At 39.3% G+C, this 16,286-nt stretch overlaps 1 protein-coding gene across 1 annotated transcript in view; it reads right to left on the reverse strand.

Annotated features, from left to right (window-relative positions):
* LOC140230806 (uncharacterized) overlaps positions 1–16,032 on the reverse strand; it is a 114,412-nt gene extending 98,380 nt beyond the window's left edge. Inside the window, exon 1 of the mRNA XM_072310948.1 lies at positions 15,073–16,032. Coding sequence (XP_072167049.1) covers positions 15,073–16,032 — 960 coding nt within the window. The remainder of the gene's footprint in view (positions 1–15,072) is intronic.
* Between the last annotated feature and the right edge of the window lie 254 nt (positions 16,033–16,286).

Consider the following 16,286-nt stretch of genomic DNA (forward strand, 5'->3'; position numbering starts at 1 on the left):
AAATGCTAGAAACCCAAATGCGAGGACCCCCGCGCAGATGAATGCATCCTGACGTGCACTTGGATTTAAAAACAACAACAACAACAACAACAAAAATATATATATATATATCCAATCTACACAGTGTTTGATAATGTGTGTCTGTGTGTGTGCATACATACAGACGTTTGTGGGCGTTATCTTTGAACTTTCTAACAGGATATGACCAAAAAAAAAGTTAACAAACAAAAATGTCATTCGGATTACAACCACTCAAACACAACTAACGAATGGGTGGGATGACAAACGAAACATTACTGAGAAATGTTGAAAACGGCAGTTTGGTGATGTGCAAAATAGAACACTAATACTCTGAGTCGCAGTACTTGATACTGGCATACAGCTGCACACTAATCCACAGCGAAGCTATTCGACAATTTCATCGTTAGTTACATCCTATTTGTGTCTTTTCTGACAAACAGGCAGCAAATGGAAGCTTCATAAGAAAATATCACGTATTGACTTCTTACTTTTGATATAGCTTTACTCTCTAAGAACACGACAACGATTGAAGAGACATAAAAATTGCACAAATTAAAGGAAACATTTTTCTTTTTAGTATTCAAAAAGCAAGCAGAGTGTCTCTCAAGAATCTGTCCCCGTCCCATACCCTCTACCAGACGTCAATGTTAATCCGTGGGCTCTTATGTTGTCTGCGCTTCATGCTTCCGAAAGATAAGACGCGTCCTGGTTGATTACTTCAGACCTGGGGTACGCGCCCCATCCACTATCGAGGAGCTGCGAGGAGTAAGTAAAACCACAAGGAGCTAAATATCGACACGGCTTTTAAACTCTCTAAGACTCCCGCTCGAGTTTGACGTCGTAATACTTAGCGAAGACATGGAAAGGAACATAGCTCCTGGGTATATCGTAATCCTGAACACGCCCCTACGAATATATATATATATATATATATATTTACTTTGCAATGGATCGCTTCCCTGGACAACATACGTACGAACATATCAAAACAGAAACAACTTAATACCTATTTCTTCTCGATAATGTATTTGACAATCGTTGAAAGAGACAAATTTGATGAGTAAAAGTTGTGACTCACCTCTCGAACCCCCTCAAAAATAATGAAAGAAAAAAAAAACAGGGGAAAAATAACAACAGGTGATATAGACGAGAGGTGGTAGAAACATTACCCAAACAGTGCTTTGAGTTAATCTTACAACGCGCTTATACAATATGCACGTTACAGGATCATTAAACCCCGTAATGTGACATTAAAGGAAACCAAAACTAAAGAGCAGCGTGGATTGAGTAAAAGCAACAAGTTTGAGGAAAATCTGACAATGGATGCAAAAGTTATGAATTATTAAAGTTGTTGTGTTGTAATGACTGGATAAGGAGACTACTCCAGTTTATGACATCATGTGTGGACAACAATGTAAAGAAAATATAGAGAAAATTCAACGTAGTTTCACTTTTCTAGCTTAATGAAAGAGCACTTGACTAACTTCTTTCAGAAAGCAGGTGGAATGATATTACCCTTGACATACTTATGTCAGTAACAAGTTAATGGAATGCATAATTTGCATGAAAAATGCATTTTTGTGGAATTCTTCTTTTATTTTCTTAATATTGTTGTCCACACATGACGTCATAAGCTCCAGTAGTCTCCTTATCCAGTCATTACAACACCAAAACTTTAAAAATTCATAACTTTTGCATCGATTGTGCGATTTTCCTCAAACTTTCACTGATGTGTTCTGCTAATTTTGCTGCATTCACTCAATCGACATTGCTCTTTGGCTTTTGGTTTCCTTTAACAAACTGCTAGCTCGTGTATGATATCATTTTATCCGGTCTGCTATTGATAATGCCAGCATGCGTTGCATTTCGTACTGTTTTATTTTATTGTTCTCTGAGATGTTTGGATAATAAGGTAGAACAAATCTAATGCAATCCATATTGCTCTTCCTCCACCCGGTACTTTAAAGTGAAAATTAGATTTTAGAGGAAAAAAAAAAACCGGAGAGAGGTAATGAAATTCAGCGGCAAGTATTGCAGGACGCCATGTATACATTATTCATCCTATGGACCCTCGCGGAATATCCCATTCTGCAGCGCGTATCTTGAAACGTCCGGCTATTTTAATGCCATTTTTGCGAGCATACTAAAATGCGCTTGCAGTCTCTTCTCGGATGTAAGAAAAAAAAAACACGACAGGTGAAATAAAGAAGAATAAACACAGAAACAACAAATGCACACACTCTTAGATATAAACACACACCGACCCACATAAAAATACAAGCATAATAATGATACACATGTGAGATAAGGATACTTGTTTTGCATTTTAGCACTGCGGGGCCTACTTGTGATGTGGAGATTTAAGCGAAGGGGAGGGATGTAGGGACTGGGATATACAGCAAAATTGTCTGATGGACCCACTAAAGAAAAGGGAAAGAGAGTGAATACGAGGAAGAGGGAGATAGCGAGGAAAAAGGGGTGGGATGGTTAAAGAAAAAAGAGAGGGGGACCCCAGAAGATTTGCGCGGTGTAGCTTTTAAAATGTCATAGCTTGAGCCAAGCTGCGGGCAGCGAGGGGCCCGGTGCTGTGCGAGGTATGCCTAGCAGTAAACCCGTGATGAATGACTATGTCTTGCCTGCGCGGAAGAAAGGGCCGTCTCGCTGATATGATTGGACGAGGATAAATGCATCCTTATTGCCTTCATTTTTTTTTTCGTGCATTTGATCAGGAATGGAAATTCCATCATGCAGCAAGGACAGAAGATGAATATGGGCATATATTTATTCGTGGCTCTTCTACGGCTACACATTACACAGCAGACTTCATCATGCGAATTCAAATCACAATAATGTACCATAATCACATGATTAGTTGCCCCACATATACCTATCCATGTCAGTAGCTTGCAGAGTGAGTAATGTACCGAACGATCTTTTAAGCTGAATTAATTCATAGCATGGTTACTGAAATCACTCAGATAAGCAGGAATTCCTGTCAGTGAGTGAGCGAGTATGCGTGTTTGTGTGTGTGTTGTGTGTGTGTGATCTTATGATAGGGCCTACTCCCCCCCCCCCCCTCATAGTGCTAAGAAAATAACATTGTTAAGCCTACTTAGTAACGGTTTATTCCTGTCTGAACTGTGGAGACACCAATGATAGTGTCATCATAATGCGAGTAGTGTTCTCTAAGCTTTTCACCTGAACAGGAGTACTACATACAAAGTATTTGAGACAGTAATTCCAGAAAATCGGTGATATATAATAATTCTTTTCGAGTGAAAATTCGCTTACTGTTGACTAATCAACTACTGAACACTATAGAATGAGTCACTTTCTGACGTTATAAATGATAAATAACACATCATGACATCTTTCTTCTAACAGAAGTCGTTCATGAGCACCAAATTCAAATTTTCCTCACAAATACAAGTCCATTTCCATTTGTAACAGACTTCACGGCTCCGACATTCACGACTTCAGGACGGGTACGTTATGAATGAAATCTCATCTACAGTATAAATGATCAGTCAAGAATAACCGATTCAGCACATGCATATTTTAAAGGTTTAATTTCAGTTGCACACGTCTCTTGCTAGGGAAATACGCGCCCACAGTATAATGGGAGCAGTGATTGCACAAAGATATCCTATAGCGTCGGAGAGGGAGGGCAGCAATGCGTTCAAATCATTACGAGTTTTTCATGTTAGTTTGGGGAAGATGTTCTTTTTGCTATTACATTCAACAATTACTTTGTCATGATAGCCAAACATGGAGTGAAAATTACTTCCTATGCCACCATCTTTGGAGTTATACGGTAACAATTATTATGAACTTACTAATGAATTCCTTTGAGAAGCCGTGTTTTCAGCGCTACATCTATACCACTTTCATTCTTGTTGCATTACTGTTCGTTTATGATTATGTTATTGTCGAGGGTAGTTTTACATCATTTTTAATTGTATATTTGTGTGTGTGTGTGCTTGTTTACGCATGGGTTCGTACTATAGAAAGTGGTTATGAATGAATGAATGAATGAATGAATGAATGAATGAATGAATGAAGCAGTGCTGTTGGATGAACGAACCACAAGTATTCATATTTATATCTAAGCAATGTATTATACGGTCAATGTTTGTATGATGACTATGTGTACACTAAAGAATAAAAAAATAATTACTAATAATTATATTAATATAAAAAAATATATATCCCATGCCCGTCAAAATACCATGATAACAAATCATCAACTGCACGATTTTTTATTTTTATTTTTTTTTTGGTGGGAGAGGGGAGCAAGAGAGCTTCATTTTCTGCTCTTTTCTTGGTTTCGTTGCGTTCCTACCATTTCCAAAACCATCCTGGAGTGTTTAAACGGATGACTTACCGAGATGGCATGGTCAGCCATGCACGACAGTTACCATGCCTGCCTCGTAGTATTCATAGCCGGTATAGCGGTACGTGAAAATGTTGTGACGTCACACGCTAAAAAGGCAGACCAAGATTGATCAAAGCCCACGTTACACATGCACAGGGCGACAGAAGAACATTAACCTGGACATGACAGCATCACACATATCTTGGTAGGGCAATTCACTATCTTATCTGCGTCATTTCCTAGCAACTTCTTCCTTTTGGGTGCACGGTATACACTGACGCTCAAAACGCCATCACACCCCATTTCCAACCACTAGAAATGTAGACGTGCACGGACGAAATAAACAATATAATGTATATCTGCGCGCTGATCTTTTTCTTTCTTTCTTTCTTTCTTTTTTTTTTGGGGGGGGGGGGATTGGTTACAGCTCGTTAATCCGAAGGTTCGTTATTCCGAAGGCTCTTTAGTCCGACGATTTGTTATTCCGAAGGTTCGTTATTTCGAATTTCATTTTTGGATTAACGAATCTCTGGAATAACGAACTGTAACCAATCCTTCCCCCCCCCCCCAAAAAAAAGAAAGAAAGAAAAAGAAAAAAAGAAAAAGAAAGAAAAGAATAACGCTACAAAATGTTCGGATTAACGAACCCTTTTTCATTTTTGGATTAACGAACCTTTAGGCATAGGGAATTTGCGTGTTTCGGATTAGCGAACCTTCGGAATAACGAACCTTCGGAATAGCGAATCTTCGGAATAACGAACACCACCCGGGGCTTATACCATCCTCTATTTCTATATTAAAATGCTAGTTGAGATTAGTACTGTAAAATCAATAACGTCGAAGAGAAGTTGCCTCCACAGGAAGAAAAGTGCTTTTTTTTTCGTCGAATTGAGTTTTCTTTAAAAAAAAAAAAGAAAAAAGAAAAAAGAGGAAATTACTTCTAATACGAAAAGGAACGACAAATAAAGTGCATTGTTTTATGACCGTCTCGGAACACTGTGGCACCAAACAGATCATGATGCATTTTCAAATGGGGTCTGCGAACTGTAGTAACAACCTCGTCAAAAATTAAAGTATAAAGCAATGATAAGTGTTGGGAACTGATGGTGAGCCCCCCCCCCCCCCCCTGACTCCACAATGGCATCACAGTGATTCTGCATCACAAAACCTATGCAATGTTCTTCATCATTATCATTATCATTTTCATTGTTAGTAGAAGTAGTAAAATATTTTATCATTAGTAATGGTAGCAGTAGCAGTAATAGTAGCAGCAGTAGTACATTCTCTGAAAAATAGGTGTTAACTTTGCACCTTTAAGTATGACACAACTATAGCACCTATACGGGTGCAAGTTTGCACCTTTTCAGACCAGCGAGCACCTTTAAAGGTGCAAAATTGCACCCGTAACGGTGTTCCCAGTGTGTCACGCGTAAAGGTGCAAAGTTGAACATTTTCCGAGAGTGTGGTGGAAGTAAGAGCAGTAATAGTGGTGGTGGTAGCAGTGAGGTCATTATCATTGTTAAATGTATTGATGCTGTTTTGATACAATATGTATTGATATTGGTATTGATCAATACCATTATTATTATCACTATTGTTTTAAATTGTGAAAGAAGATTCAAAATTCCATGCAAACCATTGTGCAAGTATTTTCAGATTCTTTAGAACTCATCATAGTCATTCAGTCCATGTTCATCAAAGACTTGTCAGTGCTATACATGCTCACTGCTTTTTCAAGCTTCTTTTTTTTTTTTTTTGAGTGAGTGGTGGTCAGAACACACCTTGGATTTTCTGAATAAATTAACAACAAATCCCTCTTTTATCATTTTTGTTTCAAGTTAACGCAGCACTGTTCCTTATAACTGGGTCACGATAGTCATTATTATCGAATCTCCAATCAAATGCGGCTTCTCTTGTGTGACCTTTAATCCAAATCCCTTAATCCCCAAAGGGAATCTATAAAACATCAAACCTTTACTCGTATTATATGTAATAAAAGAGATACATATTATATTTATGTACGTTTGTGTGTATGTGTGTGTGTATAAGAAATTGATATTGAATAGAGCTTTTCTTGTATGAGCGAGTTTAGTTTGAGAGGTATAACGCTCCTTGCTGTAGGGGAGAGGAATTCATTAAAATCGTAATACTCGGCGCTGTGGATAGAGAGCATCAGCAAATTCTAATCTATATGTTAATGTTCCCTCTTCGTCGTCAATGGCGTAAGCTCGTCCTTCATCAGACGAGGTCGAAATGATATACATTCTGAGGAATTTATTTCAAAAAAAAGGAAAAGAAAATCCTTCATGTGTACGTCATGGCGAATACTTCATTCTGTCAACAGATTCATACGACCGACATTACACCGGCACTCCACTTTTCAAATCCTTGTTTTAGTACGGCTACTTAAAATCTCGTTGCTTGGCAACGGGCACTTGACTTGATCAAAAAGGCGCGCATGACGTAATGTGTCTCGTCAATATTCGCATACACGACATGGAGACAGTGGGCGCCGTTTTCTATTGCACCTATATTATACCTATAGAGGCTTTGTCCGTCCATTTGGAAATAAAGAAGTATTTTCATACTCCATAAGTCATCAAATGAGCTATGAAATAGAGAAGACTAATGGGTGAACAACAGCAGACGCCATATTTCAGTTCAATTTTAAGGTAATCAACGTGAAGGGAAGGACCTATATTACCTTCTCAAACTACTTTAACTTTATCAGTTCATCATTTTATAATGTCATTGCAGCGTTAGCACTGAGAAAACGCTACTACTGCTCCGTCACACACACACACACACACACACACAAACACACACACACACACACACACGCACACACATATTGCCTTTTGTCAGGGGGGAGATGCATGCCAATGAAGATTGCATTGACTTATATGTTGTTCTGATGGCAATAATCTAATACACGTAGAGTATATCAATTTTACCACTACAAATTTGCGAAGCATGACAATTCATTTAAGAAATATGTACCGTTTTTTTTTTCACCCAATGTTGATTTCTCTAAACAAACAAAACAAATAAAAAAGCAGGCTGGTAATGTGAAGAAAAAATACATGCTTAACACACTAACAAACCTATGACGATCGGTGATACCATTTGGGCAAAAAAAAAAGAGAGAAAAAGATCGAAACGAAGATATTTCAAACACGTCAAACGTGGAAAAAATGTTTCCCTTTATAAACGGTACTTCAAATTGTGTTTTGTCGAAATAGCGAAGACATTCATTCAATCGGCAACGTGACTAGTGGCGTCCTACTCACAAACACATCTATTACACTTTTCAGTGCAAACATGCATGCCTGTGCAGCACACATGTCAAATATCGGTCTCATTACTTCGTATGCCTTTTCTGCAGGCGTATGATGGATGAGGTAGCCAAACCATGCTGATGAGTTGTTCTTGTTCTCGTGTTTTCATGTTCACAAAGGTAATGTGAAAGGGTATGATATCCAAACTTGTTTTGGTGAATGTTACGCTGCGACTTCTGTTTGCACATGTTTTTGCTGCGGCCGGATAGTTGATAGCTGGCATACCTCTGAAAATACGAGAGATGAGGATCAGGCACGATTGATTTTAACTGGCGCCATATGGCTTCCTTTTCTTCCTCTCGGTCACTTGTTTTCTCTTTTGGTCTTCGCTTGATTTGTTCTGTTTTTGTTATCATTTCGAGCCCTCCTTTGGAAGACTAGCGTCATTCATATCCCCCGCATAAACCACTACAGCACGAAATTAAAGGTCCTAATTAGACGCTTTTTCTCGTAATCTTTGCGCTTTATTGACACAATTGCATTCCTTGTTGCTACTTAAGTTCTAAGAACTTAATGCCCATTATGTGTTTTTTTCGTATCACCTTTTTTGAAGTAAATGAAAAAAAAAAAGAAAGACGACCACTGTCAATACATCACACTTTCGTTCGTGGTTCGTTTCCCAATGACTAAAATGATACAGAGTTACCTCAAGGCAGTTCGCACCAAATTATGCTAAAGAAGAAACTGTTATTATTCCATTACGACTCTTAAGAATCCAAACAAATTAGTGAAGGCGGGTGGGGTTGATTTGTTTTTAAAAGTACTTGTGCGGACATTCGCTTGGACATAATCTCCAATTCAACTTATTTTCAACAGATTTTTGACAGTTTTAATCGATTCATTAATTGCAATACACGTTGGGTGGTAATAAATATCATCATATTTCTCTACAATAGCATGAGACATCAAGTCATAATTGATCTTCGGAAAAGACTTTATAAAAAGTCCTGTTTAACACTGAGAGCAGTGCTAAAAAATCAAGATATCCCATTTGATGCATATGTGTAAGGTAAGCTGTATCACAAAACATCCTAACATATAAGAATTTTGCAATAAAACCTAAAAGATAAGGAGATATCAATATTTTTCTCAATAAACTGTAACTGTAGACAGTTTAGTCTGGAGAATTTTTTATTTCAACCATTGTTCGCATTTTGCATACTTAACCATATTTAACAATGATTTCATTAATTCGAATTTTATTGTTTACATTAGTTGTTTCTATCCCTAACTCACATTTTAGATCTATTTCGAAGCACTAATGCTGAGTTTTTATTTCATCTGCAAATGGTAAATTATGCCTTTGATAAGTACATGTACCAGATTTCAGTGGTTTTTGGAAGAACAACATTCCATACAATCATAGAGAGAGCTGTGATTTTAATAAAAACAAACAAACAACAACATAGTTTTTTATATACCATAATGGCGTTACATTTGTCAAAACATTTTCTCCAATCTACCAGTCTATACATAATGCAGGAAGATATTAGAATGTTACCAAGGAGAAAACTTGAATTTGACGTTCGTTAGAATAAGTCAAAGTTAGATTCAACTTTCCAAGTATAGGATAATGTCATACATCGTTCGATTAGATAAAAACAAAATGATACGTGTAAAACTGTGGGAAGGCAATTTTCCACTACAACGCGATGTTAGCGGAGCATTCCAAGCAACACAAATGAGATCTGAGCTTGATTCTCATCTACTATGGCAAATCTAAACTGATGATTGACATAAAGTACATTGACGTAAAAAAATATCCAAATTACATTCCAAGAAATGATAGAGAGATAACGTGAAAGTATCAGTCACGCTTGGCATGCTTGGTGACGCCGAAGGAAATATGACCTTCTACCAGCTTTTGAGGATTATAAACACACACACACACACACACATACACGCACGCACACAAACGTATTTAAGTTTCGTTTCATTTATTCATTTCAATAAAAGATAGTGGTTACAAAGAAAAAAAATCAATCAAAATGATATCAATCACACAATACAAACAAACAAAATTAGTTTACATAATTTGCCATATCAAGCAGTACATGGAAATAAAAATAAAACATAACTAGAAAGAAGCCTTGAGGCCTTATATGAAATAAGTTGTGCTTATAGAGGCACACTGAGTGTATACAATTTCAAACATCAACAACAACAAAATAAAAATGTATAACAATATATATGAAAACTTACAAAAAAAGAGAGGTATTGCTTTTGCTTTCTCCTTTATATCCGCCATCAAGCGAAATGGCAGTGCACTTACAACACACACACACACACAAACACACACAAACACGCACACGAAAGAAAAAAAAAACGTTCATTATTCTTTTTTTCGCTACGTCATTCGTACATATATATATATATATATTATGGTGCTCAATGATTTGTTCATTCAAATTGTCTAACAATTGAATTGACCAATGTATTGCTTTGTATTATGCATTTCCTTTTACTGGTGGAAAGAAGATATTGAATGAAATATATTTGTCTTTCTGTGTGTGTGCGTGTGTTGTATATCATTGACCTTACTGCAAACACATATACAGGTATCATCAGTATATTTTTGTGTATAAACACATAATAAAATTTAACGTAGCCTGTTAAAGGCTATGTCAGGATAATACTATGTTAACTTGTTTTCGCTGATGAAAAATTTTGCATAATATATGCTCAAAAGGACTTTCTACTTCCTATTGGATAGACCACCATACTTGCATGTGGTATGAAATGGTAGTTATGCACGGTTCACTTCGGTATGTATACTTGCCATAAGAACACAGAAAACTTTTCCAGGGCTAGCTTGATAGCGGGGTTGCTTACTTCTGCAATTCCCTAAATCTGGTAACCTACAGGTGAACGGCAGTAATTGGGTTTTTACGCAGGACATGCAATTATCTACATACGACAGCTACCGTGATAGCTTAAAAATGAAACCCAGTCGATTGTCGTGCTTTCATTCGCATACTGTACTAGTCAGTCCTGAATAAAGACGATCATACGCAGCGAACACACACGGCACCTACCAGCATCCATAGAATTAACAGGAAAAAGAGAGCAAAGGACAACTCCATTTGTTGTTGTTTTTTCTCACCAGTAAGCTGTGATACCGACTGAAACTTGACACTGGCTATTTTGGACTCCTCCTCCGGATCAGCATTATTATGTTGGCGCTGTACAATAAGAGATGAATCATGTCTTATTCCTCTTACTGACCATTCATGACCTCATTGCTATATGTGTCAATGTCACCATGAAGTGAGATATTGAAAGGGATAAGGAGAATTAATTTTGGCAGCAGTTACATGGTCAGAGGTGACAGTGCCGCATGTTTCGTCAGCGCAGTGGTCATTTTGACGATTAGTTGTGTTGATATTGTGTGGTATCCACGATCGGAATCAGTCCTCCCCCCCCCCCCCCCGCCCCTTCCCAACATTAACACAACTGTCGTTGTGGCACCGGCCGTTTAGATGGTTTATAATGCTCAACCATGGAAGAGATCCACTGATACCACTATACCAGTCTGCTCAAAGTATTAAACACAAAAATACAAACCCGGTCATATAGGGAGAAGGGAACGAACGGGGAAAAATAATAACAATACACACAGTATACGCGCAATATTATAAAAGTTGGAATTTGCTTGATATTTGCTTTGCATGTGAAACGTGGAAATTAACATAATAGCGGCAGAGTTTGCGATTATCACGTCGACGTCATCAAACTATGTCTGCATGCACGACAGGTTTGTATTATGGATGACATATCGCCTCGGTCAGACATTGTAAGAGTGAGGGGGCTTCGACAAGCAACATGTATGACCTGGCTTCCTACAGATTTGTATACAAGAGACATTTATCTCACCAGCGGGAAATCATAACTACGAGGTAAACGGTGAAAAGGGGTGTTATTCACTACATGAATCAGATAGATTATGTCAATAAATGCGCCTTGTCTTTTCCCTCGCTTATTAGTACACGGTCGGCGACCTTCAGCTAGCATTATGCCAAGCCACACTGAGAGGTTGAGCGCACGGTTAAGCTTGTTAGACAATGGCGTTTGTTACGAGTGAGTGCCACTGGAGGATATACGGAGAGAAAGGGTGTGTGTGCACAAAACCTAGTGCGAGTTTTATTAGGGGAGATACGGGCATTGAGTTCCATGCTTGCCTTGAAGTCACGGCGCTTGACGTTGTAGTCCTCTACATACTGACTGAGTATTGAAATATTGAATCTATGCCTGCTTCGGTACACCTGTATTGTTAACAAACAGTTCTAGATAATGATTAAGGTGAATGTCATTGTGGTAAATCAATCATTTTATAATACATGGCTGCAGTCTAATATTTGTCATAACTCAATACATGTATTCATATTAATATGTTATATTATATAGATAGATGGGTAAATAGGTGGTCATATACGATATTTGTACAAATGTGTACATATCTCATAAATCATACGAAAATACCTTATGCATCCATATCCATCCCACACACTTACAGGTCACGACATCATAATAACATCAGGGAGCATTTCATGAAGCGTTTTGGTAGGATATTTTCTGACAAACTGTTACAAGCTACTGAAATCCTTGCATCTGATTGGCTGAGAACAAATTTGTCCGACAAATTTGTCGGACAAAATGCTTCATGAAATACCCTCCAGGGATTACTGAATATCTTGCCATACTCTCTACTAGTACGCGTGCAGCATGGAATAAAATTACATAGAGACCAAACGCATGCTGAGATAAACTCGTTGGGGTAACCGCTTTATTAATCAACGGCTTATTGGGACCAGGGTCAATACGCGAAGAATTACAGTAAGTCTATTGGAAACCAAATTACCTTCGAAGCACTAACAGTGACCTGGGAGGTGTGACGCAATTAATTCAGGATAGAAAAAAAACCCCAAACAGATTGAACTTGTGTGTGTGTTTGTGTGTGTGTGCGTGTTATGTAAGCACATAATGATCATACCATTTTATTCTTATATCATAATCATACATACAGAGAGACATAGATTAATGCGAACGCACGTGTGTTTCTGAATGTATGTGTGTGTCTAGAAAATACCGATGGCCCCTAACAATGATTACAAACTTTCATCATGTGCTTTTGTCAGCGATAGATATCTGTTTAAATCTCCTTAAAAGCCCTATAGCGGTATGGCTTTTGACTCGTATTTATGTCGCATAAAACAGAAACATAAAAAAAAAAAGAAATAAAAGAGAGAAAGAAATCCGAGTCCGTGCATCATGTGAACGAGGTCTACTTTCTATCTGGGTCATAGGGTCAAGTTTATTTTTGCCCCGTCAAAATCTCCGCGGATTTCACCATGGAAGCCTGCCAGTGTGCTGTGTACATGCACACTGGAGAGAAATGGAAGATTGGAACTCACTTTATCTTTAGACATTTGAGTCTTTGTTAGGTACTATGCAAGTGGTCTTCATTTGTCCTGAAACGTATTCAAGCACGGACGGCAAAACAGAAAAAAAAAGAGAAAATCTGTTTCGTTCTGGTTGGATGACCAGTGCAAAGAGAAGGCGTGGGATTTCTTTTCTGTCCCTCTTTTTTTTCTCTCTTCTTTTTGATTTCTTTTGAAGCTGTGCGCTCACTGGTGCTTTAAAGGTACACATCATTTCTAAGCTGTATTCTGTGAGACGTCATAGGGTGTTTATTCCGGTATTCTTTGGCGAGTGTGAGGGTATAGGACGGGAGACATAACTATGCAGGGCTCTCCATGATACCACTGATCTGCGTGTTGAGAGAGTGTCGCCAACCGACTAGCATGTGGATTGCGTGTTGACCTCAGGGTAATTAGATATACACATGGATTGAACCGCGTATTGAGCCTATACACACATGCTGTCATCCTCTGCATCCGCTTTGCTTTCATGGGTTCGCTTCACGCACGTAATGCGGAATGCAAAAGTTATCATTATTACCGTGTGTGTGTGGTTTCTGTTTTTCTGGAAAATTGGGAATTTCTAGCTTCGTCGCAGGAAAACATTTCGATGAAGGTAGTTAGGGAATACAGCAATTACAGTCCCGTAAACACGTATATATACCTGTGCATACTTTTATCGATGGGCACACACACACACACACACACACACAAACATATGCACAAACACACTCAAATGAAAACAGGTACACACACACACACACGCATGCATATCATATCACATGTAGCACCAAAGATGTCTCGATTGGCTGTAATATCAAGATTAAAATTCACCAACGTCATTCTGACAGATCAATGGCGTTACACTACCGTGTCCATGGATATGTCAACCAATACAAGTGCTTTCATTCATATCAATTTCTATATTCATTTTAGTGCAAGGACGTATGGAGACACAGTCATGTGATATGCCTGTTCTCTTTCATCTGAGCTGTGAGAAGCATGTCCGTTTGACTAACCGCTGTGACGTGTTATTGAGTAAATGTGCTGATCAATTGCTCAGTTGACTATAGCATTCTTCCCCATCCCCCTCCCTGTCAGGGTACGTATTTGCTACAAAACCATTCCGCATGCATGGTACTTCTCTAATATATAGGCTTAATTATGAATTCTTTGTGTATGTGGGGTCTTTGTGAAGCACTTGATTTTGACCTATACTTGCTTTCCACGATAGATATTAAGATCACTTTGTATTTCGACATCTAATGTGGAAATAAATGGAAATTAATGAAAACAAATTAAAATAGCGATAAGGCATAAATTTTACCCTAGCATGTCAATGAATCAATGAATGGTTTCAACTGATGAAAAGTGTTCTTCATGGTGAGCTGTATATCATGACGCGGACTAGTTTAGCGATGTTATTGTTCATGAGAAAACCGACGACAACAACGAAACCAATAAGGCGTTATAGCAGAGTGGTGTAGGCTTTGGGGACTAACGAGCTTATAGCATTCACGCACTGGAGGCCCATGTCTCTACTGGTATGATAATCGATCTGGAGGCCAGTTGGTTATAACACACAGGGTTCGCGTTCTGGCGGAGTTATCTCCTTAAATGTTAATTACTTTGGCATGGCGCCATAACAAGACGGTATTTCAGGAGGAGTCACGATCACTGCACTGCAGCCAAACTGGATATTCTCTCTCTCTCCACACACACATAGCATTTACATCCAGCAAAGTATCTTATGTAATCGTGCTTGAGTAAATATGAAACTGGGGCATATTTCCCTATTTCATTGTTTCTCTCTCACTCAAAGAAAATTTAATTTGATCTGATGTGTTTTTAACCAGGAATCATTAGATTTGTTGGTATTTTTTGTTCGAAAAAAAAAATGGTAAAATTTTGAAGGACATACCTTGCCGTAGACGAACCATGATAATTCCGTTTCCAGGATCATTACGACAATCCCAAAGACTGCTGTGAGCAAGGCATAATCGCTTAATCTCTTCCTCTTTTCGAACAGTGTCTTCCGGAGACCGAGCCGGTAGCTCGTGCTGTTCGTATTGTGGTTCGATTTCCTCCTCTTCCCAGAGCTCATAATATTTCTGCTCTGCTTCATCGTGTGGTCGTGGTTCCCGTTCCCGCGCATATCCGAGGATAGCATCCCTTTTCCTTCGGAGCTACAGTCCTGGCCAACCTTCAGAGATAATGGACTAAAGCGGGGGATTGCCCCGTTGACAATAGCAGACCTGTGAGCTAGGTTCACGAATTCGTTGTTATTACTCAGTCTTCGTTCCACTGGGCTCACTTCGGGTACTGTGAGAGTGTACGGGCTGTGAGGCGCAGATTCTGTCGGTGCACTCCCGCTACCTTGTCTGTCGGCGGCCCCGCTGCTCTGGCAATCTGTCGACACGGCGTCTTGAAAGCTGTCTCGTCGTCGCAGTAAGCCAGTGTGGGGGCATGCGTCTTGTTGATCATCACGGGCTTCCAACTCGTATTCTTCTGGACACGTACGGTTGCTGTCGCTGATGCCAAAACGTCCCCATCCACTGCGGCCATGACAGTCCATACTTTTCTGAATGTCTGAACAGTTGGCGCTCCCCGCTGCTTCTCGTTGACGAGGCGCAGCGAGCGGAGATTGTGCGGTAAGCAGGCCGCATGGGGGCGTAAGACCATAGTCACCTACTGACGTGATGACGAGCTGCCGCGGCGTCCATATCGCCGTAGACCCGGTAGCCGCCTCGCTGCCAGGTTTTCCTGGGCCCTTGCTACATTCCGGAGGCTCGCACTGAGCTCCCACGTCCACTCTGTCCCGCGACGAATCCAGGCGAGCGCCCTCACTTGCCGGCGAAACCATTAGAATAGGGGACGACATTTCAACAGACGCGGACAGAATCGATCCTCGGTCGACAACGAACGGTCATTGCTGCAAATTGAGTCTGGAGTGAGACTAAGCGAGTATGTCTGAAAATGGTGCGTAATTTGTCACTCCTCGTTTGTACTAACTCCGTTCTCTTCCTGACAACAATGGCTTTGAAGCTCCACCTGGTATTCCGTTATCGTATCCACGATCCAAATTACTTCTCCAAGGGTCTGCTGAGCAATCATATGCTGTGATAAAATTTCAAT

Source organism: Diadema setosum, chromosome 7 (assembly GCF_964275005.1).
Source record: "Diadema setosum chromosome 7, eeDiaSeto1, whole genome shotgun sequence".
Classification (NCBI taxonomy): Eukaryota; Metazoa; Echinodermata; class Echinoidea; order Diadematoida; family Diadematidae; genus Diadema; species Diadema setosum.